General features: G+C 38.7%; 1 protein-coding gene and 2 pseudogenes across 1 annotated transcript; all 3 read right to left on the bottom strand.

The window, feature by feature from the left end:
* Positions 1 to 301: 301 nt before the first annotated feature.
* LOC149257277 (uncharacterized) lies at positions 302 to 5,293 on the bottom strand. The gene is made up of 4 exons (XM_089367908.1): positions 5,086 to 5,293; positions 3,153 to 3,283; positions 1,861 to 2,625; positions 302 to 1,825 (listed from the first exon to the last, which is right to left on the bottom strand). Exons 1-4 carry the CDS (start codon positions 5,291 to 5,293, stop codon positions 302 to 304), a joined length of 2,628 nt encoding a protein of 875 aa, XP_089224034.1.
* A 37-nt stretch (positions 5,294 to 5,330) lies between these two features.
* LOC149257276 (uncharacterized) lies at positions 5,331 to 8,591 on the bottom strand (annotated as a pseudogene).
* Positions 8,592 to 10,362: 1,771 nt separating this feature from the next.
* LOC149257275 (uncharacterized) lies at positions 10,363 to 23,629 on the bottom strand (annotated as a pseudogene).
* Between the last annotated feature and the right edge of the window lie 2,475 nt (positions 23,630 to 26,104).

Raw genomic sequence — 26,104 nt, 5'->3', positions numbered from 1 at the left:
TTCTCTATTACGCAGGCTCCCATTGATGACACAATTCTCCCATGTTCACAACTGGCCAGCCACGCGGTCTTCTACGGTTTCAACACTTGTAAGGCATTTTGAAATGCTTGTATCTAGAAAGCAAGCTGTAGTTTCCCTAAAGATAACACCATTATCTTCTCGGCTATCTGATCCATTAGTCTCCAGTCGTTGTTTTGAGGGAGTAAATTCTCTTTCATCAAAATTATTGATTTGCTCTTCCTTTTTGGATAAGAAAGAAGGCATATTGTCGTGACTATGTTCTTCAGTGTCATTAAGTGCATCAGCATAGCACTGAAACAAATTCAGTTAAGAACTGGTCTATCAAATCTGGGCACAGCATTTGATTCCATAATACTAGAACCCACTCTCCCGATTGGTTCAAGTTATATGCCTCTGCCATAATCAGCGCTTCCTGAAATCGGCACTGTTCAACAAGAGTTCGTCGTGCATTTGTTTCAGAACGATTAAGCCACATGGTATCTGGCATTCGTATTTGGAGGGAAACTAATGATGCTTGTGTACAAGACCATCTTGCTTTATTTCCTGCATCTATGCTTGAGTAAACTTCAGTGGCTTCTACATAGAAGCGCATCATTTCTAACAACTCCTCACTCTGTTCTTTATCACGACGCTGAAGCCATTGATCTAGGGTCTTCTGTGCACATGACTCCAACAGAGCTGACATTTCATGTTTCATATCAAAATGATTGTATACCATGGCAAATGCATCAAGATCATCAGGGTTGAAATGCTTCAGAGCTGAAAGAACAGCCATCCGGAAACCTCTGATAGCTTCTGCCGATTCTGTTGTTGCATCTGCCACGGCATATTTTTGAAGAAGGAGCTCAAGCTGACCATTTTCAATGAGAATATCCAGCATGAAATACAGAGCATGGAAATTCCCAACTCCTGTCACCAAGCGAGCCAAACACGAAAAATCCCCTTCTGCAACATATGACTCAACTCGTGTTGCTGCAAGGGCCACAAGAACATCCACTCCATCAAGACATGCAGATGTCTTGTAGAAATGGTACGCCAAAATAAGCAACTCAACCTCACAGGCATGAGGCATGTCATGACCAGTTATGACCAACCGCATTAAGGCATGCCCAAGTTCTAGCTCAGAAGGACACAATTCTGCCCACTTTAAGAAATCAGAGGCTCTCCATAAAAGAGGAGCAGGTCCTTCCTCTCTTTGTGATGATTCCATGTATCCACCACGGTGTGCTGCCAAAAGGCCCTTCAAAAATGATTCTGCAAGAATATGTGCAATGCTTGCTGCAGGCATTGAGTGAGTCTCAACAAGAAGTTTAGCTTCCTCTAGTGAATCTTGGGCTTTGAGAGAAAGAAGCTGAAGAAGTTCAATTGGATGCTTCTGGAATGCTTCAGAAAATGACAGCTCTAGAAAATTGGCAATCTTCACCACCGCTATTATCCTCTTGCATAAACCTCTTCCACATCCTTCACAGCATTTAGTTGCAATCACTTCTAATACCTCTAAAGGTGTCCTCATATTGATGTTTTCTGTTACATTCAAAAACTGGAGTAATGCAAATGACGGACACTTGGTCATTGGCAATGTAACATATCCATTAATATTAGGATTGGAAATCTCTGCAACTTTCAAAGCTTCCTCTATAAGTAAGAGCTCTGATGGTACATATGTTGGTGAAAGTTTGTGTTGGAGCTGTTTTGCTGCAGCTATTTGACCAACCTCTAGAAGTGATAACACAGCCCTTTCAAGTTCTGCTGCTACGACCCTTTCTTCCCATCCTGCAAGAGCTGCCTCTATCTTTATATTTTCCTCAAATGATGGAAAAACACCCCCATGTTCATTACTTCTGATAGGAGATATAGAAGATAATAGATTATCTCAGTGTCACTCTGACCTCTTTCTGCACTATCAAGTGGAGCTCGTTTATGAAGTACATACCCTCTGTTCCTTCGTTTTGGTTTTGAGCCACCACCAGACACATTAGTGAAACTAATGTCTACTATGTGTGGATTACGATTATCTGACTTGCTAATTTCCTTGTTATCAATTTGATCTGTAGATCTTGCTCTGATGATGTTCAAGTGACTATCCATTATTGCAATGATACTTGCTGTGTGGTCAATGACACTAGCATTATTTCCTATATTACATTCCTGGTTTGACCTCAAATAAACATTTGGAATCTGAAAAATGGCCTTTCCATTCTTCATCTCTGCTTCAGATTCCACAGCTAGAAGCCACACTCTAGTTTCAATTTCTCGAAGCAAATGTAAGGGATAGACCAGCTGCGACTGTGTCATGCTGCCACTTAACCACTGTAATGCAAGCAACAGCATTCCATGCAGCTCTAATGCTGGAACATCCTTTTCAATAGCTTCTGCATGCTTCAGGAAGAACATACCCGCCTGCAATGGGGGAAAGGAGTATTTTTTAAAAAGATCTTGACAGTGGCCCCACAAAGCAGCCTGTTCTTCTGGCACATCCCATAAAAACTCTTTCCACTCTGCCACCATGGCCTCAGCCACATGAATCTCTTCACTGTCATCCAACTGCAATGGAGCTGTAACACCATAAAGACAACCAAAATATATACCTGCATTTTGCAATACCTGCTCTCCACAAAATATATATAAATGATGCTTTGAAATTGTGTTTGTGCAGGTAGGAGTTTTTGAAGTTTGCTGCTGCCTTAAGAAGAGCTGAAGATAAATTACATAATCTGAAAAGCAACATTAATGATTTCTTCTTCAAAACCCGGTTTTGAAGAAGAATCAATCTCTGATATAAGACAGAGTCTAACATCGGCTCCATTTGGGATGGCAGCTGCAGCTTCCTGGAGGTGCCAAGAACCGCAGAACTTTGGGAGAGCAGACCGTGCCTCCACCATTGGGCAATGGAGTCATCATCAACAAATCAACACTTGACTTATTTTCACACTGAAACTGAACTCAAACAATCTTCAAGCAAACTAAAACAAGATGCTGCCCTTGTGGCTGCTTATTTATTTACAAAACCTACTCTAATCTGCTGTACAAATAATAGATCAAGTAATGCTAAAATGCCAAATTAACCACTCGAGTAAACCTGGAAATGAAGCCGCTTGAGAATGCTGCCACGAAGTCACAGATGCAATTACTGGCAGCCCTTCATGCACATACTGATCCTGGTCACCGAGAAGACAGCCCGATCGGTCAATCAAGCTGAAAAATGTGTCCATGTAGGCCGCAATAGGATCACGGACACCGGCCTCTGTAGGCTGCCCCAACTCTGCAATACATACTTCCAGCTGCACAGTGTCAATGTATACCTCTATAGGCAAATCTATGATTTCTTGTTTCGATGGAGGAAGGATTTCCAAGAACTTTTTAGGGTCTTGGAAATCATAAGAGTGGATCTGCTCATCGAGATATTGAATCTCATTTTCAACTCTTTCAACCACTAACTCATAAAATCTAGTTTTGCCTTCAAAAAGAAGCTTCGGAGATTTCCAACATTGAAGGAAAATACTGAAAAATTCTTCATTAATTTCAATACCTGCTAACATCTCTCTAACTCCATCTAGAACTTCACAAAGTGCAGGGTCTGCCACATACCCTACCATTGCATGAACATATCAACATGCACTGAAATGTCTGGATCGAGTTGGAGCCGCCAGGTGAATGATTCAGCCTTTCAAGTGTCTGATCGTTGTCCACTATCAACAATCAGATCTGAACTTGATATATGTACTGGGGTAAAGTGTCAATGAAGCGCTATGTTCACAAATCCCACGGAGATAGACTGAAGCAGCGTTTATCTACTTGCGCTGATGTAAAACAAGAGCGTTTTCGAAGGCTTCTGGCGTAACTTCAGGCTCCGTCTAAGACTTATGAAACAAACACATCAATCAACAGACAAGTTTGTTCTCCCCAGTATGGTCGCCAATATGTTAGCGCTTGAGATTTCACCTCAGGCTGAAAAGGTAAACCTTCAAGGCTACATCAAACCATTTCACCTCGTAGCTAGCCCTACGAGGTATGAGAAGGCTCTCTCGGGTCAGATTTGATAGATCTTTCAATATGATTAGGCTGACCAATTAAGAATAAGGATTTTAGGCTAGTAAATTGATAGGGGGTTTGGATTTAATGATTTTTGGGGTTTTTTAATGGAATGACGGGGCTTTTCTGGGCTACATGGGCAAAATCACAGCTTCAAACAGAAAAATATAATGACTACACAGGTTATCAACTGAGGCAAGGTAGGCATGCAATTTAACACCAAATCTGGTTTCAAATGGGATGGCAAGACTGGTGAGGAGCTAAGGAGGGCAGACAATAACTCTGAATCCTCCTTAAACAGTAGAAAACATTGAATGCGAACAAACTTATAGGAGGAGCATATAATACTATGAATTCCTACCTAATCACTTCATTTGTTCAGCTTGAAATGGTCATGAAATGAAATGGAACATAACTGATTACATATGAAACAAGGGAAAACTTATGCTAAATCAACATACCACATGAATCTCAGCAAACAGAGCTGTGAAATTCCATTCAATTCTCTGTCATAAAACTGTACAATAAAAAGCTCTCTGCTTCTCCAGCAGCTCCCAGCGCTCAGAAAAAACTCTCCCTCCTTCACTCTCTCCTCTCCTTACAAAATGAATTTGTTTTTATAATAAATACATTAAAAGTAAACTGCTGCCCAAAACAGAGGCGCTGTTTTAACTAAAGCCATAAAAATAGAGGAGAATCCTCCATCTGCTCCTAAAGATAGAAAAGCCTTCCATTATTCCAGCGACAACTAGCTGATGATAGAAATAGGTAATCGCACTTTTGAATGCCACTTTGCAACGATTGCCACGTAACTGATAGCTTTAATTCATATGCAGAAGGTTCTATAAAACAACGACTTATGTATCAACAACTCAATGCGGTTTAAAATCCTCTGATGGCCATTTAAAGATATCAACTGGGGCGTAGATCCACCTGGAGATTTAACTAAAGCTATTAATAGAAGATCGAATCTTATTTCTCTATTACGCAGGCTCCCATTGATGACACAATTCTCCCATGTTCACAACTGGCCAGCCACGCGGTCTTCTACGGTTTCAACACTTGTAAGGCATTTTGAAATGCTTGTATCTGGAAAGCAAGCTGTAGTTTCCCTAAAGATAACACCATTATCTTCTCGGCTATCTGATCCATTAGTCTCCAGTCGTTGTTTTGAGGGAGTAAATTCTCTTTCATCAAAATTATTGATTTGCTCTTCCTTTTTGGATAAGAAAGAAGGCATATTGTCGTGACTATGTTCTTCAGTGTCATTAAGTGCATCAGCATAGCACTGAAACAAATTCAGTTAAGAACTGGTCTATCAAATTTGGGCACAGCATTTGATTCCATAATACTAGAACCCACTCTCCCGATTGGTTCAAGTTATATGCCTCTGCCATAATCAGCGCTTCCTGAAATCGGCACTGTTCAACAAGAGTTCGCCGTGCATTTGTTTCAGAACGATTAAGCCACATGGTATCTGGCATTCGTATTTGGAGGGAAACTAATGATGCTTGTGTACAAGACCATCTTGCTTTATTTCCTGCATCTATGCTTGAGTAAACTTCAGCGGCTTCTACATAGAAGCGCATCATTTCTAACAACTCCTCACTCTGTTCTTTATCACGACGCTGAAGCCATTGATCTAGGGCCTTCTGTGCACATGACTCCAACAGAGCCGACATTTCATGTTTCATATCAAAATGATTGTATACCATGGCAAATGCATCAAGATCATCAGGGTTGAAATGCTTCAGAGCTGAAAGAACAGCCATCCGGAAACCTCTGATAGCTTCTGCCGATTCTGTTGTTGCATCTGCCACGGCATATTTTTGAAGAAGGAGCTCAAGCTGACCATTTTCAATGAGAATATCCAGCATGAAATACAGAGCATGGAAATTCCCAACTCCTGTCACCAAGCGAGCCAAACACGAAAAATCCCCTTCTGCAACATATGACTCAACTCGTGTTGCTGCAAGGGCCACAAGAACATCCACTCCATCAAGACATGCAGATGTCTTGTAGAAATGGTACGCCAAAATGAGCAACTCAACCTCACAGGCATGAGGCATGTCATGACCAGTTATGACCAACCGCATTAAGGCATGCCCAAGTTCTGGCTCAGAAGGACACAATTCTGCCCACTTTAACAAATCAGAGGCTCTCCATAAAAGAGGAGCAAGTCCTTCCTCTCTTTGTGATGATTCCATGTATCCACCACGGTGTGCTGCCAAAAGGCCCTTCAAAAATGATTCTGCAAGAATACGTGCAATGCTTGCTGCAGGCATTGAGTGAGTCTCAACAAGAAGTTTAGCTTCCTCTAGTGAATCTTGGGCTTTGAGAGAAAGAAGCTGAAGAAGTTCAATTGGATGCTTCTGGAATGCTTCAGAAAATGACAGCTCTAGAAAATTGGCAATCTTCACCACCGCTATTATCCTCTTGCATAAACCTCTTCCACATCCTTCACAGCATTTAGTTGCAATCACTTCTAATACCTCTAAAGGTGTCCTCATATTGATGTTTTCTGTTACATTCAAAAACTGGAGTAATGCAAATGCCGGACACTTGGTCATTGGTAATGTAACATATCCATTCATATTAGGATTGGAAATCTCTGCAACTTTCAAAGCTTCCTCTATAAGTAAGAGCTCTGATGGTACATATGTTGGTGAAAGTTTGTGTTGGAGCTGTTTTGTTGCAGCTATTTGACCAACCTCTAGAAGTGATAACACAGCCCTTTCAAGTTCTGCTGCTACGACCCTTTCTTCCCATCCTGCAAGAGCTGCCTCTATCTTTATATTTTCCTCAAATGATGGAAAAACACCCCCATGTTCATTACTTCTGATAGGAGATATAGAAGATAATAGATTATCTTCAGTGTCACTCTGACCTCTTTCTGCACTATCAAGTGGAGCTCGTTTATGAAGTACATACCCTCTGTTCCTTCGTTTTGGTTTTGAGCCACCACCAGACACATTAGTGAAACTAATGTCTACTATGTGTGGATTACGATTATCTGACTTGCTAATTTCCTTGTTATCAATTTGATCTGTAGATCTTGCTCTGATGATGTTTCAAGTGACTATCCATTATTGCAATGATACTTGTTGTGTGGTCAATGACACTAGCATTATTTCCTATATTACATTCCTGGTTTGACCTCAAATAAACATTTGGAATCTGAAAAATGGCCTTTCCATTCTTCATCTCTACTTCAGATTCCACAGCTAGAAGCCACACTCTAGTTTCAATTTCTCGAAGCAAATGTAAGGGATAGACCAGCTGCGACTGTGTCATGCTGCCACTTAACCACTGTAATGCAAGCAACAGCATTCCATGCAGCTCTAATGCTGGAACATCCTTTTCAATAGCTTCTGCATGCTTCAGGAAGAACATACCCGCCTGCAATGGGGGAAAGGAGTATTTTTTAAAAAGATCTTGACAGTGGCCCCACAAAGCAGCCTGTTCTTCTGGCACATCCCATAAAAACTCTTTCCACTCTGCCACCATGGCCTCAGCCACATGAATCTCTTCACTGTCATCCAACTGCAATGGAGCTGTAACACCATAAAGACAACCAAAATATATACCTGCATTTTGCAATACCTGCTCTCCACAAAATATATATAAATGATGCTTTGAAATTGTGTTTGTGCAGGTAGGAGTTTTTGAAGTTTGCTGCTGCCTTAAGAAGAGCTGAAGATAAATTACATAATCTGAAAAGCAACATTAATGATTTCTTCTTCAAAACCTGGTTTTGAAGAAGAATCAATCTCTGATATAAGACAGAGTCTAACATCGGCTCCATTTGGGATGGCAGCTGCAGCTTCCTGGAGGTGCCAAGAACCGCAGAACTTTGGGAGAGCAGACCGTGCCTCCACCATTGGGCAATGGAGTCATCAACAACAAATCAACACTTGACTTATTTTCACACTGAAACTGAACTCAAACAATCTTCAAGCAAACTAAAACAAGATGCTGCCCTTGTGGCTGCTTATTTATTTACAAAACCTACTCTAATCTGCTGTACAAATAATAGATCAAGTAATGCTAAAATGCCAAATTAACCACTCGAGTAAACCTGGAAATGAAGCCGCTTGAGAATGTTGCCACGAAGTCACAGATGCAATTACTGGCAGCCCTTCATGCACATACTGATCCTGGTCACCGAGAAGACAGCCCGATCGGTCAATCAAGCTGAAAAATGTGTCCATGTAGGCCGCAATAGGATCACGGACACCGGCCTCTGTAGGCTGCCCCAACTCTGCAATACATACTTCCAGCTGCACAGTGTCAATGTATACCTCTATAGGCAAATCTATGATTTCTTGTTTCGATGGGGGAAGGATTTCCAAGAACTTTTTAGGGTCTTGGAAATCATAAGAGTGGATCTGCTCATCGAGATATTGAATCTCATTTTCAACTCTTTCAACCACTAACTCATAAAATCTAGTTTTGCCTTCAAAAAGAAGCTTCGGAGATTTCCAACATTGAAGGAAAATACTGAAAAATTCTTCATTAATTTCAATACCTGCTAACATCTCTCTAACTCCATCTAGAACTTCACAAAGTGCAGGGTCTGCCACATACCCTACCATTGCATGAACATATCAACATGCACTGAAATGTCTGGATCGAGTTGGAGCCGCCAGGTGAATGATTCAGCCTTTCAAGTGTCTGATCGTTGTCCACTATCAACAATCAGATCTGAACTTGATATATGTACTGGGGTAAAGTGTCAATGAAGCGCTATGTTCACAAATCCCACGGAGATAGACTGAAGCAGCGTTTATCTACTTGCGCTGATGTAAAACAAGAGCGTTTTCGAAGGCTTCTGGCGTAACTTCAGGCTCCGTCTAAGACTTATGAAACAAACACATCAATCAACAGACAAGTTTGTTCTCCCCAGTATGGTCGCCAATATGTTAGCGCTTGAGATTTCACCTCAGGCTGAAAAGGTAAACCTTCAAGGCTACATCAAACCATTTCACCTCGTAGCTAGCCCTACGAGGTATGAGAAGGCTCTCTCGGGTCAGATTTGATAGATCTTTCAATATGATTAGGCTGACCAATTAAGAATAAGGATTTTAGGCTAGTAAATTGATAGGGGGTTTGGATTTAATGATTTTTGGGGTTTTTTAATGGAATGACGGGGCTTTTCTGGGCTACATGGGCAAAATCACAGCTTCAAACAGAAAAATATAATGACTACACAGGTTATCAACTGAGGCAAGGTAGGCATGCAATTTAACACCAAATCTGGTTTCAAATGGGATGGCAAGACTGGTGAGGAGCTAAGGAGGGCAGACAATAACTCTGAATCCTCCTTAAACAGTAGAAAACATTGAATGCGAACAAACTTATAGGAGGAGCATATAATACTATGAATTCCTACCTAATCACTTCATTTGTTCAGCTTGAAATGGTCATGAAATGAAATGGAACATAACTGATTACATATGAAACAAGGGAAAACTTATGCTAAATCAACATACCACATGAATCTCAGCAAACAGAGCTGTGAAATTCCATTCAATTCTCTGTCATAAAACTGTACAATAAAAAGCTCTCTGCTTCTCCAGCAGCTCCCAGCGCTCAGAAAAAAACTCTCCCTCCTTCACTCTCTCCTCTCCTTACAAAATGAATTTGTTTTTATAATAAATACATTAAAAGTAAACTGCTGCCCAAAACAGAGGCGCTGTTTTAACTAAAGCCATAAAAATAGAGGAGAATCCTCCATCTGCTCCTAAAGATAGAAAAGCCTTCCATTATTCCAGTGACAACTAGCTGATGATAGAAATAGGTAATCGCACTTTTGAATGCCACTTTGCAACGATTGCCACGTAACTGATAGCTTTAATTCATATGCAGAAGGTTCTATAAAACAACGACTTATGTATCAACAACTCAATGCGGTTTAAAATCCTCTGATGGCCATTTAAAGATATCAACTGGGGCGTAGATCCACCTGGAGATTTAACTAAAGCTATTAATAGAAGATCGAATCTTATTTCTCTATTACGCAGGCTCCCATTGATGACACAATTCTCCCATGTTCACAACTGGCCAGCCACGTGGTCTTCTACGGTTTCAACACTTGTAAGGCATTTTGAAATGCTTGTATCTGGAAAGCAAGCTGTAGTTTCCCTAAAGATAACACCATTATCTTCTCGGCTATCTGATCCATTAGTCTCCAGTCGTTGTTTTGAGGGAGTAAATTCTCTTTCATCAAAATTATTGATTTGCTCTTCCTTTTTGGATAAGAAAGAAGGCATATTGTCGTGACTATGTTCTTCAGTGTCATTAAGTGCATCAGCATAGCACTGAAACAAATTCAGTTAAGAACTGGTCTATCAAATCTGGGCACAGCATTTGATTCCATAATACTAGAACCCACTCTCCCGATTGGTTCAAGTTATATGCCTCTGCCATAATCAGCGCTTCCTGAAATCGGCACTGTTCAACAAGAGCTCGCCGTGCATTTGTTTCAGAACGATTAAGCCACATGGTATCTGGCATTCGTATTTGGAGGGAAACTAATGATGCTTGTGCACAAGACCATCTTGCTTTATTTCCTGCATCTATGCTTGAGTAAACTTCAGCGGCTTCTACATAGAAGCGCATCATTTCTAACAACTCCTCACTCTGTTCTTTATCACGACGCTGAAGCCATTGATCTAGGGTCTTCTGTGCACATGACTCCAACAGAGCCGACATTTCATGTTTCATATCAAAATGATTGTATACCATGGCAAATGCATCAAGATCATCAGGGTTGAAATGCTTCAGAGCTGAAAGAACAGCCATCCGGAAACCTCTGATAGCTTCTGTCGATTCTGTTGTTGCATCTGCCACGGCATATTTTTGAAGAAGGAGCTCAAGCTGACCATTTTCAATGAGAATATCCAGCATGAAATACAGAGCATGGAAATTCCCAACTCCTGTCACCAAGCGAGCCAAACACGAAAAATCCCCTTCTGCAACATATGACTCAACTCGTGTTGCTGCAAGGGCCACAAGAACATCCACTCCATCAAGACATGCAGATGTCTTGTAGAAATGGTACGCCAAAATGAGCAACTCAACCTCACAGGCATGAGGCATGTCATGACCAGTTATGACCAACCGCATTAAGGCATGCCCAAGTTCTGGCTCAGAAGGACACAATTCTGCCCACTTTAAGAAATCAGAGGCTCTCCATAAAAGAGGAGCAGGTCCTTCCTCTCTTTGTGATGATTCCATGTATCCACCACGGTGTGCTGCCAAAAGGCCCTTCAAAAATGATTCTGCAAGAATACGTGCAATGCTTGCTGCCGGCATTGAGTGAGTCTCAACAAGAAGTTTAGCTTCCTCTAGTGAATCTTGGGCTTTGAGAGAAAGAAGCTGAAGAAGTTCAATTGGCTGCTTCTGGAATGCTTCAGAAAATGACAGCTCTAGAAAATTGGCAATCTTCACCACCGCTATTATCCTCTTGCATAAACCTCTTCCACATCCTTCACAGCATTTAGTTGCAATCACTTCTAATACCTCTAAAGGTGTCCTCATATTGATGTTTTCTGTTACATTCAAAAACTGGAGTAATGCAAATGCCGGACACTTGGTCATTGGCAATGTAACATATCCATTCATATTAGGATTGGAAATCTCTGCAACTTTCAAAGCTTCCTCTATAAGTAAGAGCTCTGATGGTACATATGTTGGTGAAAGTTTGTGTTGGAGCTGTTTTGCTGCAGCTATTTGACCAACCTCTAGAAGTGATAACACAGCCCTTTCAAGTTCTGCTGCTACGACCCTTTCTTCCCATCCTGCAAGAGCTGCCTCTATCTTTATATTTTCCTCAAATGATGGAAAAACACCCCCATGTTCATTACTTCTGATAGGAGATATAGAAGATAATAGATTATCTTCAGTGTCACTCTGACCTCTTTCTGCACTATCAAGTGGAGCTCGTTTATGAAGTACATACCCTCTGTTCCTTCGTTTTGGTTTTGAGCCACCACCAGACACATTAGTGAAACTAATGTCTACTATGTGTGGATTACGATTATCTGACTTGCTAATTTCCTTGTTATCAATTTGATCTGTAGATCTTGCTCTGATGATGTTCAAGTGACTATCCATTATTGCAATGATACTTGCTGTGTGGTCAATGACACTAGCATTATTTCCTATATTACATTCCTGGTTTGACCTCAAATAAACATTTGGAATCTGAAAAATGGCCTTTCCATTCTTCATCTCTGCTTCAGATTCCACAGCTAGAAGCCACACTCTAGTTTCAATTTCTCGAAGCAAATGTAAGGGATAGACCGGCTGCGACTGTGTCATGCTGCCACTTAACCACTGTAATGCAAGCAACAGCATTCCATGCAGCTCTAATGCTGGAACATCCTTTTCAATAGCTTCTGCATGCTTCAGGAAGAACATACCCGCCTGCAATGGGGGAAAGGAGTATTTTTAAAAAAAATCTTGACAGTGGCCCCACAAAGCAGCCTGTTCTTCTGGCACATCCCATAAAAACTCTTTCCACTCTGCCACCATGGCCTCAGCCACATGAATCTCTTCACTGTCATCCAACTGCAATGGAGCTGTAACACCATAAAGACAACCAAAATATATACCTGCATTTTGCAATACCTGCTCTCCACAAAATATATATAAATGATGCTTTGAAATTGTGTTTGTGCAGGTAGGAGTTTTTGAAGTTTGTTGCTGCCTTAAGAAGAGCTGAAGATAAATTACATAATCTGAAAAGCAACATTAATGATTTCTTCTTCAAAACCCGGTTTTGAAGAAGAATCAATCTCTGATATAAGACAGAGTCTAACATAATCTTTAAATTTGGAGTCAAATAATAGAGCCCAGACACCAACTTTAAACTCCTTCTTGATTAGTTTATTGTGCCATTGTCGTCTTTGTTGCTGGATCAGTGTTGTCATTTTTCCTGCTTGTTGTCTCATCTCATCCAACTAATTCAATTGGATAATTCTTTCTTGTTGTGCTTCAGAGAGTTCAATGCCTAAGTTTGTTGTCAATTTGTAAGTATGTATTTGAAATTCTATTGGCAGCATGACTTCTTTGCCATACACCAGTTGATAAGGTGTAAACCCTGTTGTGTTTTTCCAGGTGATTCTATATGCCCAGAGTGCCTCATTGAGCTTATCTACCCAATATTTTCTGTTTGTTGCCACTATTTTAGTCATGATCCCTTCCAGTGTCTTGTTTGTAGATTCCACTTGGCCATTGGCCTATGGATGGTAGGGTGTACTCCTTCTGTGTTTGATTTTGTACTTGTTAGTGATGTCTTGAACCAATATAGAAGTGAATTGAGTCCCTTGGTCTGTTACTATCTCTCTGGGCACTCCATATCTAACAAATATTTCTTCAAAAAGGAAATTAACTACGGTTTGCTCAGTTTCCCTTACAAGTGCCTTTGCTTCTGCCCATTTAGTCACATAATCTGTACATACCAAGATGTACTTTTTCCCCTTGGAAGGTGGATTAATGGGTCCAACAAAGTCCAAAGCCCATTTTTCAAATGGCTTGTTAGGCTCCTATACTACTAGTGTAACCCCTTATTGTTATTAGTACAACCCACTTATTATATTGATGTACCCATGTAGTGCCCATATTGTTACTATTGTGCCCCATAGAAGCCCACTATTGTTATTATTGTGCCCTTACATTATTATTGTTATGTCGGCTCTGATTATGTTATGACCCCATAGACTCCTATATATAGAAAGGAGGTCTTGTCATTTGTATCATCCAAGAATTATTCATTTATGTAATGTAAAGGAGGTTGCCCCCTAGAAGAGGCTGAATTCTAAGGCGTTGATATATCTTTTCTATCTTTTTGTGAGCTAGTTCCATAACATTTGGTATCAGAGCTTTGGATTCTAGGGTTTCGCTGTTCCAAACAGGTCATTGTAGAATTTTCGCTATAACTTTTTTCTGTGATGTTTCGGAAGTTGCAAAAAAAAACCATTTGAGAAGAAATTGCGCTGAACCTCAGGTCCGAATTTCAAAGCTTTTCGCGCTATATTTGCGGAGATATGATTTCAGGAAGTTGGTCTTTTTGCAGACTCCTGAATTACATTCCAAACAGGTGACCTGGGGAAAGTCGTCATAACTTTCTCTCTGAGCATCAGATTGAAATTTCATAAGAAGGTACAGAAAGAGGACAGATTGTAGTTTCCTGTATATATTTTTTAGATCCAAAGGTCGAAACAGTGACTCGTGGCATGTTGTACAAGTTCGCTCTACTGAACTAGTCTATAATCAGGTCATCTTGGGAGATTGTACATAACTCTTCCTTGGAGAATCCAATTTGGATCAGACTGGTGGCATTGGAAAGAGGACATAGAGGGCTACTACAGATCGCAATTTCAGAACTAGAAGATCCAAAATTACAGAGTTACAGTTGTTTCAATATTGAGCTCCTAAAATCAAGAAAAAGTGAGATGAGGAAGTTTGATGGCAAGGATCCGGTAAATTGGATACTACAGATGGAGAAATATTTTGATCTACATGGTGTACCACTGTTACAAAAGGTATGTATTGCATCTTTATATTTAGAACCAGATCAATTTTTATGGTATGAAGGGCTTTGTTCTCGTAAACAACTTGTTACATGGTCAATTTTCACGGAGGAAATGGTAGCACATTATGAGGATACAAAGAGCAACACCTTCTTTAGAGCAACACCACAACAATTGGAAATGGTAAAAGGGCTTTGTGACATAGTGGAAAGCAAAATTATGGAAACCAGGAAGCATACCCCTCACAACTATAAAGATGGAAGTGTTGTTTCTCCTAGCATTCCACAACCTACAAGGGTTACACCACAACAATTGGAAGAAAAAAGAGAAAAAGGGCTTTGTTACAATTGTGATAGCAAATGCACTAAAGGTCATAAGTGTACTGAGAAGAAATTATTTTACATAGAATATGAAGAGGAGGAAGAAAAAGATCAAGAAACATCAAAAGAAGAGGATATACGCCAGGACCCCACCCCAAAGAAAGAAGAAATGAATCAGACCATATCTTGTAAAGCATTGGCAAGAATTACCATTCCTCAAACTCTCAAGATAGAAGGACATATCAAGAAGAAAAAGGTGCAAGAACTGAAAGATCACATCGAGAAAGAAGAAATAAATCCAACCATATCTTGTAATTCTTTGGTCGAAATTACCACTCCTCAAACTATCAAGATAGAAGGACATATCAAGAAGAAAAATGTTCAAGAAGTGAAAGATCACATCAAGCATCAAGAAATGAATCCGACCATATCTTGTAAAGGATTGGAAGAAATTGCCACTCCTCAAACTCTAGAGATAGAAGGACATATCAAGAAGAAAAAGGTTCAAGCAGTGAAAGATCACATCGAGCATCAACAATAAGTTCTCCAACTTTTAAAGGATAATGACACTTCAGTGAAAAATCAAACGAAACAATAGGTATATCAACATAGTAGTGAAAAATGTTTTGATGTAGGTGATTGGGTATTTTTATTGCTACATCTCAAGCAAGTTATTTATGAGAAGGAAATTTTGGCAATACTACATGCACTTAAAAAATGGTGACCTTACCGAATGGGAAGACTCTTCAAGGATGAGGATGTGGAAGCATTGTTTTGTACTATTTCTATTATCCAACCAGATTGGATAAACAAAGCAATGGATGAATGGAAGAAGGACGAAGAAGTATCGCCACTTATTCAAAAGTTGCAAAAGATCCTAATTCAAACAATATTTCCAGAAATTGAAGAGGAAGGAAAAATCATATTGGAACCTAGAGCAGTCACAGAAACAAGAACCCGACAGCTACAAAATTGATCAATTTCAGAGTATCTCATCAAGTGGAAGAACTTACCTGCTCAAGATTCCACATGGGAGGACAAGAATTTTATACAGAAGCATCAAGAACTACTCAAGCGTTGAGGACAATGCTTTTTGAAGGAGAGGGGCATGTTAGGCTCCTATACTGCTAGTGTAACCCCTTATTGTTATTAGTACAACCCACTTATTATATTGATGTACCCATGTAGTGCCCATATTGTTACTATTGTGCCCCATAGAAGCCCACTATTGTTATTATTGTGCCCTTACATTATTATTGTTATGTCGGCTATGATTATGTTATGACCCCTTAGACTACTATATATAGAAAGGAGGTATTTTCATTTGTATCATCCAAGAATTATTCATTTATGTAATGTAAAGGAGGTTGCCCCCTCGAAGAGGCAGAATTCTAAGGCGTTGATCTATCTTTTCTATCTTTTTGTGAGCTAGTTCCATAACATGCCTCTAGATGTACATGTGGTTGTAGTGGCATCTCATCTAAGGTAGTTGGTCTACCCATGCATTGGCAGTTGTCACAACTTATCACATATATCTTTGAATCTTTGAAAATTGATGGCCAACAGTAGCCAAGGCTAAGGATTTTGTGTGTTGTCCTCTTGGCTACAAAATGGCCACCACAAGGTTCATCATGACAAGATTTTAGTATGTCAATAATTTCATCCTCTCTGATACATCTTCTAATAATTAAATCATAACTAGTATAAAACAATTCTCCATTAACCCATGAATATCTTGCACTTTTCTTAATCAGCCTTTTCTTCTCCTTTGAGTTGAATGATGGAGGTATCTTCCCTGTGGACAAGTAATTAGCTAAATCAACATACCATGGTGTTAATATTGAAATTTCAAATAAATGTTCATCAGGAAATGAATCTTCAATTGGAACAGCTTCACCTGGATTTTGTAGTCTAGAAAAGTAATATGCTAACTGGTTCTCTTTCCCTAGTTTGTCCAACACTGTGAGATTAAATTCCTGCAGTAGTAACAACCATCTTTTGATCCTAGCATTAGTTATAGGTTTTTTCATTAAGTATCTAATGGCAGAGTGGTCAGTGTGAACAAAGACTTCATAACCAGTTATGTAGTGATGAAATTTGTTCACAACATGTATGATTGTAAGCATTTCCTTCTCAGTTACTGTGTAGTTGAGTTCAGCAGGAGTCAAATTTTTACTAATGAAGTAAATGGCATAAGTTAAACCATCTTCTTTCTGCCCTAATGAAGCCCCTACTGCTGTATCGAATGCATCAGTGGAGATGTGAAAAGGTTAATTCCAATTAGGTCCCCTCAAAACTAGAGTTGTAGACAATTTCTCTTTAAGTTTCTCAAAAGAATTTTGACAAGCGTCATTCCAATTGAAAGATACATCTTTTGCAAGAAGCTTAAACAAAGGCAAAGCTATCTTACTGAAATTTTCAATAAATCTCCTATAATAGCTTGCATAACCAAGAAAGATTCTTACATATTTTTTATTTTTTTCCATGAAATTTGACAATAATTTGAATTTTGGTTTGATCTACCTTGATTCCCTCAGAAGAAACATGATGTCCTAAGACTATTCCCTCATTCAACATCATATAACATTTTTCATTGCTTAAAGACAAGTTGGTTTCTATACATCGTTTTAAAACTTTCTCAAGATTTTGCAAAGAATGGTCAAAGGAATCACCATATACTGAAAAATCATCCATATATACTTCAACACATTCATGAACCAGATCAACAAATATTGCTAATACTACTCTCTGAAATGTTGTTGGAGCATTGCACAAGCCAAATGGTAAAACTTTGTAGGCATATGTTCCCCAGGGACAGGTAAATGTTGTTTTGTCTTGGTCTTCTAAGGCTATGTTGATCTGATTGTAACCGCTAAAACCATCCAGGAAGGAAAATGACATTTTTCCAGCTAATGTATCCAAAACTTGGTCAATAAATGGCAATGGAAAATAGTCTTTAAGGGTGGCTTTATTCAGTTCTCTGTAGTCAACACAAACTCGCCACTTACCATTTTTCTTGGGGACTATCACTAGTGGAGATACCCATTGGCTGTCAGAGATGGGGTAAATGAAATTTACTTTCAGTAGCTTCTACAATTCATCTCTTACAATCTCTTTAAGCATGGGGTTCATCCTTCTCTGTGGCTGCCTCACTGGTCGAATACTAGTGTCTGTATAGATATGGTGAGTGTAAGTTTCCGGGTGAATTCTCTGCATGTCAGTGTAGTCCCAAGCAAATTCCTTTTGGTATTTTGTCAGCAAATCAAGCAATTTATGTTCCTGAGATGAATCTAAAAATGCTCCAATGTTCAATGTTTTTCCTGGGCTGATTTCTACAATCTTGCTTTGTGTGTTTGTAATGGAGTTGATTGGAAAGATATCTTCAAATAATGTTTTCAGAGAATATATGGTACAAGTTTCATGAAAGCTCTGTGCCAATATTTGATCTGCAGCTGTGTATTGTTCATTTCTTAATTCCTCTGAAACATCAGGTTGAGAGATAAACATTTCCACCAAATCTTCATTATTGTCTTCCCTGAAATCATAAATTTGATTGATGCTTAAAACAGATTGTATTTCTTCCCTATCATTGTATTTATCATCAAGCCATAGGTTATGTGTTACTACTGGAGCTTGGGCTGATGGGTATAAGGTAAGTTGTTTTCTCTCTGTTCCTCTGGAAATGATCATATTACCCGATCTACACCCAATAAATGCATTAGCGGTTGGCAACCATGGTCTGCCAAGTATGAGAGGGTGTACTCCTAAATTTGGCTTTAGCTGGAGAACTAGGAAATCAACTGGATACTCCCAAGAGTCTAGTGAAAAAGTCATTTCTTCAGATATCCCTTCACGAATGACTTTAGAGCGATCTGCTAATTCCAAGCAATTGGTGTTGACTGTAAATTTGTCAGCTGTAAGGTTTTCATTGTATCCAATGTCATGACATTTATTGCAGCTCGCAAATCAATGAGAGTATTTGGAATGGAGATTTTGTTGATGATTGCGATAACTCTAGGTATACCAGGGTCAACATATTTCTCCATAGAAATGGCATTTTCCATAAGGCCAGCTAAATTGCCAATAATGTGAATGGTCTGTGGATTAAATCTTTTCTTTGCAAGATTTTTAAGGCAGAGTTCCTTGATGGCTTTGGTATAGATTGGAATATCCTTAATTGTCTAGAACAATGGAATTTTTACATACACATTTCTCAGCTCATCCAGAACATCAAATTATGGCAGAGGTTAATTTTGATTGAAGTAACCGCTCAGGATAAGGAGGTGACTACACTATCCTAATTTTTTTACCTTGTTCTAAATCATCTTGTTTACTGTGTGTTGGAAATTCGTGTTCATCAATTTTATTCAAACTCTCTTTCGTTGAAACAGGTGGAGGTGAAGGTTCTGTGTGAAGAGTTTGACCGGATCTAAGTTCTATGTTTTGCAGAGGTAGAATTGGGTACGATGGTCCCTCATCCACACTGTACGCTGGTCTGTCCAGTCGATTATTTGGATTAGCTACTGGTTGAGCAGGTAGCTGCGTAGGTTTAGGAGGTTGATTAGATGGTAATTGTAGTTGTGGTTGATTCATTGGTGGAGGAGCAGGTAAGGTTTGCTGAGGATTTTTCTGTTGATAAGCAATTGGTTGCTGAGGGTATTTGTTGGGTCCCTATAATACTAGTGATTACCCCATTACTATTGTATTTATACCCCTTATTAATATTTTTGTGCCCCTATTGCCCCCATATTGTTATTACTGTGCCCCATAGAATCCCTCTAATATTATTTTTGTGGCTTTATATTATTATTGTTAGGTCGGCTGGATTATATTGTGACTCCTTAGACTCCTATATATAGAAAAGAGGTTTTGTCATTTGAATCATCCAAGAATTGTTCATTTATGTAACGTAAAGGAGGTTTCCCCTCGAAGAGGCTGAATTCTAAGGCGTTGATCTATCTTTTCTATCTTCTCTTGAGCTAGTTTCATAACATTTGGTATCAGAGCTTTGGATTCTAGGGTTTCGCTGCGCCAAACAGGTCATCATGGCATTTTCGCTATAACTTTTTTTTGTGACGTTTCAGAAGTCACAAAAAAAACCCATTTGAGAATAAATCGCGCTGAACCTTGGGTCCGAATTTCAGAGCTTTTCGCGCGATATTTGCGGAGATATGATCTGAGGAAGTTGTTCTTTTTGCAGACTCCTGAATTACATTCAAAACAGGTGACCTGGGGAAAATTGTCATAACTTTCTCTCTGGGGATCGGATTGAAATTTCGTAAGAAGGTACAGAAAGAGGACGGACTATACTTTCTTTTTTGCATGTTTCAGATCCAAAGGTCGAAACAGTGACTCGTGGCACGTCATACAAGTTCGCTCTACTGAACTAGTCTATAAGCAAGTCACTGTGGGAGATTTCACATAACTCTTCCTTGGAGAATCCAATTTGGGTCAGACTTGTGGCATTGGAAAGAGGACACAGAGGGCTACTACAGCTCACAAATTTAGAACTAGATGATTGGAAAGTACAGAGATACATCAGAGGCAATATCGAGCTCCTACAAAGTGAAAAAAGGTGTGTAGATTTTCTTAAATTTTTGCTTAAGCTTGGTTTGAATATTTATTTTGAAGGAATTGAAAGGGCATAGTAGAGCATTATTATCGGTAACTGATGCCCCGAGGAAAGAAAATGCAAACACCTAGTAAGGAACATGAAATCTCTAGCATGACTCATGAAGAAGAGGAAGAAATGCAACATGATATATCAAAATTACAAGACCAAGTGCAACAACTGTCCCTTGCACAAAAAGGAACAGAATCTAAGATGGATTGTTTAAAGAAAGATGTAGAAGCTAAGATGGATGGTTTAAAGAAAGGTGTAGAAGCTAAGATGGACTGTTTAAAGGAAGGCGTAGAAGCTAAGATGATTGACGTGGAAGCTAAAATGGATGATTTGAAGATAGATTTGAAGACAGACATGGACGAATTGAAGATAAATATGAATAAGTTGCTACAAGAAATGGTCCCTAAGGGTGAAAGGGTACTAAAGGAAACTCATGATGAGAACAAAATAAATGTTAATCATGATTCCATAGATGCTAATGTTGGATCGAAGACTCACCATATTTCAAAAATCGATATGAGGAAGTTTGAGCACTTATAGGAAGACGAAGAAGTGTGGGCACTTATTCGAAAGTTACAACAAGATTCCAGTACGTCTGGTACATTTAGCTGGAAAAATGATTCGTTATGGTACAAAGATCACTTATACCTCTGTAAGAATTCCCAGCTAAAACAAAAGATTCTTATGGAATTACACACTTCTCCCTTAGGAGGGCACTCAGGATTTTTAAAAACTTACCACAGGGTTAAGAAGGAATTTTTTTGGGATGGCCTTAAATCAGATATTCAAAAGTTTGTGGCTGAATGTTTGGTTTGCCAACAAAATAAAGATGAAACAATTAAGACACCGGGTCTATTACAACCTTTATCCATTCCAAGCCAACGTTGGGAGGAGGTTTCAATGGATTTTATCACAGGTTTACCCAAGTCTGAGGGAAAGAGTGTCATCATGGTGGTAGTTGACAGACTTACCAAGTATGCACACTTTTGTGCATTATCACAGCCATTTAAAGCCAGTACAGTTTCTACTGCATTTATGGAAACAATTCAAAAGCTACATGGAAACCCAAAGATTATTGTAAGTGACAGAGATTCCATTTTCACTGGAAATTTTTGGACAAAATTATTTTCTTGTCTTGGTACTCAGTTAGCTCATAGCTCATCTTATCATCCTCAATCTGATGGGCAAACTGAGATAGTAAACAAATGTTTGGAAGGATATCTTCGTTGCTTTGTATCTGATAAACAGACACAATGGGTCAAATGGTTGCCTCTGGCTGAATGGTGGTATAACACTTCCTTCCATACAGCAACAAAAATGACCCCATTTATGGCACTTTATGGGTATCAACCACCATCCATCACATCATATTTAAGAGAAAATTCACAGGTTGAGGCAGTGGAACATCACATCGAACATCAAAAACAAGTCCTCCAACTCTTAAAGGATAACCTCGTGTTGGCACAGAATAGAATAAAACAACAGGCAAATCAACATCGCAGTGAAAGAAGTTTTGATGTAGGTGATTGGGTATTCCTATGGCTACAACCATATAAGAAAATGTCCCTCAAGCAAGCTAAGAAGGATAATAAATTATCACCAAAGTATTATGGTCCATACAAGGTGTTGCAAAAGATTGGTATTATGGCATACAAATTGGAGTTTCTTGCAGCTTCTCGATTGCACCCAATTTTCCATGTTTCATGTTTAAAGAAGGTTATAGGCGACAAGCTCCCAGTTCAAACAATATTGCCAGAACTTGATGAGGAAGGAAAAATTATATTGGAACCGGAAGCAGTCACAGAAACAAGAACTCGACAGCTACGAAATCGTTCAATTTCAGAGTATCTTATCAAGTGGAAGAACTTATCCACTAAAGATTCCACATGGGAGGATGAGAATTTTATGCAGAAGTATCCAGAACTACTCAAGCGTTGAGGACAACACTTTTTTGAAGGAGAGGGGCATGTTGGGTCCCTATAATACTAGTGATTACCCCATTACTATTGTAGTTATACCCCTTATTAATATTGTTGTGCCCCTATTGCCCCCATATTGTTATTACTGTGCCCCATAGAATCCCTCTATTGTTATTTTTGTGGCTTTATATTATTATTGTTAGGTCGGCTGGATTATATTGTGACTCCTTAGACTCCTATATATAGAAAGGAGGTTTTGTCATTTGAATCATCCAAGAATTTTTCATTTATGTAATGTAAATGAGGTTGCCCCCTCGAAGAGACTGAATTCTAAGGCGTTGATCTATCTTTTCTATCTTCTCTTGAGCTGGTTTCATAACAGTATTGATGTGTGTACTATGGTGGATATGGCTGAGAGTATTGTTGTTGATATTGTTGAGGATATGGGTTTGGAAATGACTGCTGATATTGCTGAGGTGGTTGTTGAGGAAATTGTTGAGGATATGAATATCCTCTCCATCCCTGTTGTGGATAAGATTGCTGCTGCTGATTAAACCAATTTTTCCATGGCATAGGTACATTCCAAGAATTCTGAACAGGCATTTGATAATTTGCTAGATTTGGATTTTGAAACATACCTGGAGGTCTTGGCTGCCATGGTCTCCGAGCTCCCACAAAATATAAGTTCTCCATCTCTGCATTAGCTTCCAAATTATAACTCTGCAAAAATTTCATCTTAGAGCAGTCATTAGTGTCATGATTTTCTATACAAAACCCACAGATCTGAACATTATCTAAAGGACATTCTTTCAAAGCATGTTGTTTTCGACATTTATGATAAAATATAGACAACACTTGTTCTTGTTCATCTTGTCTTTTCTTTGCTTTCAGAGTGTCTATTTGATTTCCCAAAGTTCTTAAGAGGTCTGTTTTAAAATCTTCAAATAGATTGCCTAGTTCAGCTCTGGTAATATTTCCTATGGCAGATTTAGTGATTCTAGATGTCGTAGTTCTTCTTCCATTTCTTGCTCTACTTCTAGAGTACTTCTGACACAAGTCAGCAATCTCATCTAAAGGTAAATTAGAAATGTCCCCTTTACCCATGATATTGAGGTCATCTAGATATTCGTCCTGGATGCCCTTAAGAAATATTGTTCGAATAAGATCAGCAGACATGGCTCTATGTTTTGATTTTTGCAGATTGTATGAAAATATTTCCAAGTATTCTTCTAAGGTCTCATCTTCTTGTTGATTCATTCTAAAGATGTCATCTTTAGAGTCTTTTGATCAACAATAAGGTTGATACTTTTTCAAAAATATTTTTCTCATGTTATCCCAATTAGTGACTGTGTGTTCACCTAATCCCATGAACCACCTAAGTGTTGTTGCTTTTAATGTGGCAGGAAAAAGTCGAAGTCTGTGTGCATCATCGGTATATCCATAGGTTCAGCATACTATATCAAATTCAAACAAAAATGAATTAGGGTCTTCAGATGCCATAACATAAAAGTTTGGTAATACAAAAGGTGGGATATCTTTTTTTTTAATTTCCTCATCCATGTATTCTCCTCTATCTTGAATTGGAAATTTAAATGTTGATTCCTCTTCTTCTAGTGGATTTTGATTCCCTCCAAATAGAGTATCATTTCCTTGTTTTTCTTCAAGCTCTCTTTGTCTTCTCCTTTCTTCCACTTGTCTCTCATACTCTCTGAGTTGTTCTGCAGTAGGTCCTCTGGATCCTCCATCTTCAGCCATTGTGATATGTGACTTGTCTAAGGTTTCTATCTCTTCTTCCTATTTTGATTCTTGAGGAACAATTTGTTCAAGGATAGGTTGTTGGATTCTTGTACTACTCTCTTTTAGTTTCCCTACTGTAGAAGGCTCAGGTATATGTCTTTTCTTTGCCTCATAAGCTAGTAGGATTTGTCTTTCAACAAGAGTAAGTCTCTAGCCTGATCTTTGTTTTTCCTCAAGTTCTCCCACAGTAACTTTTCCAGTTGGTGTTGTGTACTCAATCCTCTCTAAAGTTTCTTCTCCCAATGGAGGGTTAGTTGTTAGGTGGGGGGTTTTTGTGAATCTTCCTTTTTCATCCCTAGGTCTAGACATAAATAATCATGGCTTAAAGAATTAAAACTAAATCTGTGTTTTTGTTGTTTTGTTTATTTAAGATTTTTAAGATTATTTTTTTTAAATCTTCCTAGTTGCACCTCCCCGGCAACGGCACCAAAATGTTGGGCCTTACTTACTGATGTAAATCAGGCTTCAATTTCTCTGTCAACCCAAGTAGGTACACTTAGAGGCACTATCTAATATATATAGATCTAGAAGGATTTAGTTTCTAAATGATAGCTTAGTGTGGAAAAATCAACAATGCTCTTTTACAAGAGGTTTCTCTTTGTCTTTTTAACACTTAAGCATTTACTTAAATGAAACAAATCTAATTGTCTATATGGAAAACAGAGTCCTAATTACTTATCACACAAAACAGTGAATGAAATATGTAGCTTTGGAGATCAACAATAGTGGAACCTCTTACAAGGTTCAGTCAACAAACTACCAATTGAGCTCTACAACTACAAATCATAACCAATGAACAACAAACTGTAGATCAAGCTATGAGATAAAAACCATGAAATAGCAAGCACAATTGTCAATTTCGAGATGAACATCAATTGAGGTTTTCTTACAAAACTCTTTCACAGCAGATGTGGATTTCTTTAATTAACAATTTCTAATTTTGTAAACTTGCAACATATGAATTGAATGACATTCCTAAGTATCAGATCTATCTATGCAATTGTAAAAGAGAATTCCAGGAAAAGTGTACCAACTCTGTAGTGGGGGGCCGCCAAACTTTGCAAGCACACCTTAGACTAATTAAAATGAAGACAATTACTGGATCTTAAACATAAATATGGACTCCAACACTGTACCTCTGTATTCAAGTCTGGAAATCAAAAATACATCAACTGCGTTCCCAAGTTTTTCATGTATCAACAACTACCAAACTACATAATTCTCCTTTTGAGTTATTTATTCTAAATCTTCACAACAGGAGGAAGTTATTTATACTCCTCATAATCCTAATGAAATCCTAACAATTACATCAAAGGAGGTCGAATTAGTTCAGATCCTCAATTTAAGCAAAATCCCAAAAATAGCAAAGTTTGTTCACAAAATCTGGAATTTCTGCCAAAATGGTTGGGTTTGACCAACGTTGACCGACCACAGAGAATCTTCAAATTTGAGAGTGAATAGGTATTCCACCATCCTTGTACATTTAGTATCAAACCCCAGGTCTTCGAATTTGCCAACATGTCCTGCAACATGTCAAACCATGGAGCCATTACAAGAAATTACAACAACTTGTAATTTTCTGGAAATTTCCAATTTCAACACAAAAATTCCTAAGATTAATTCCAAGATAAAAATAATGGAAACAACATTATATCAATAAGTTTCTAAGGAATATGGAGGAAATTTAAAGGCTAAATAAAGGAAAATGATGAATAAAAGAGGGTTTTACATAAAATAATCAGTCATAAATTGGTAGCAACACCTTACCTTTCCTCCATTCCACAAACCTTTGCCCATATATCGATGCTCTCCTTAGCGCATTAAATATCTATCGTCAATCTCATTCCTTCAGAT

This window comes from Pinus tabuliformis, chromosome 6 (assembly GCF_031772625.1).
Source record: "Pinus tabuliformis cultivar Carrire ecotype Pingquan chromosome 6, CPIR1, whole genome shotgun sequence".
In the NCBI taxonomy this organism is placed as follows: Eukaryota; Viridiplantae; Streptophyta; class Pinopsida; order Pinales; family Pinaceae; genus Pinus; species Pinus tabuliformis.
The sequence above is the reverse complement of the archived record's forward strand: the minus strand, read 5'-3'. Positions and strand labels throughout refer to the sequence as shown.

Coding starts and splice junctions, on each gene's coding strand:
- LOC149257277 (XM_089367908.1), bottom strand. CDS start 5,293: ATGCCTTCTTTCTTATCCAAAAAGGAAGAGCAAATCAATAATTTTGAT. Junction 3,284..5,085: donor CGTAGAAGACCGCGTGGCTG/GCCAGTTGTGAA, acceptor TATGTATTGCAG/AGTTGGGGCAGCCTACAGAG. Junction 2,626..3,152: donor ATGTGCATGAAGGGCTGCCA/GTAATTGCATCT, acceptor TGTGGAGAGCAG/GTATTGCAAAATGCAGGTAT.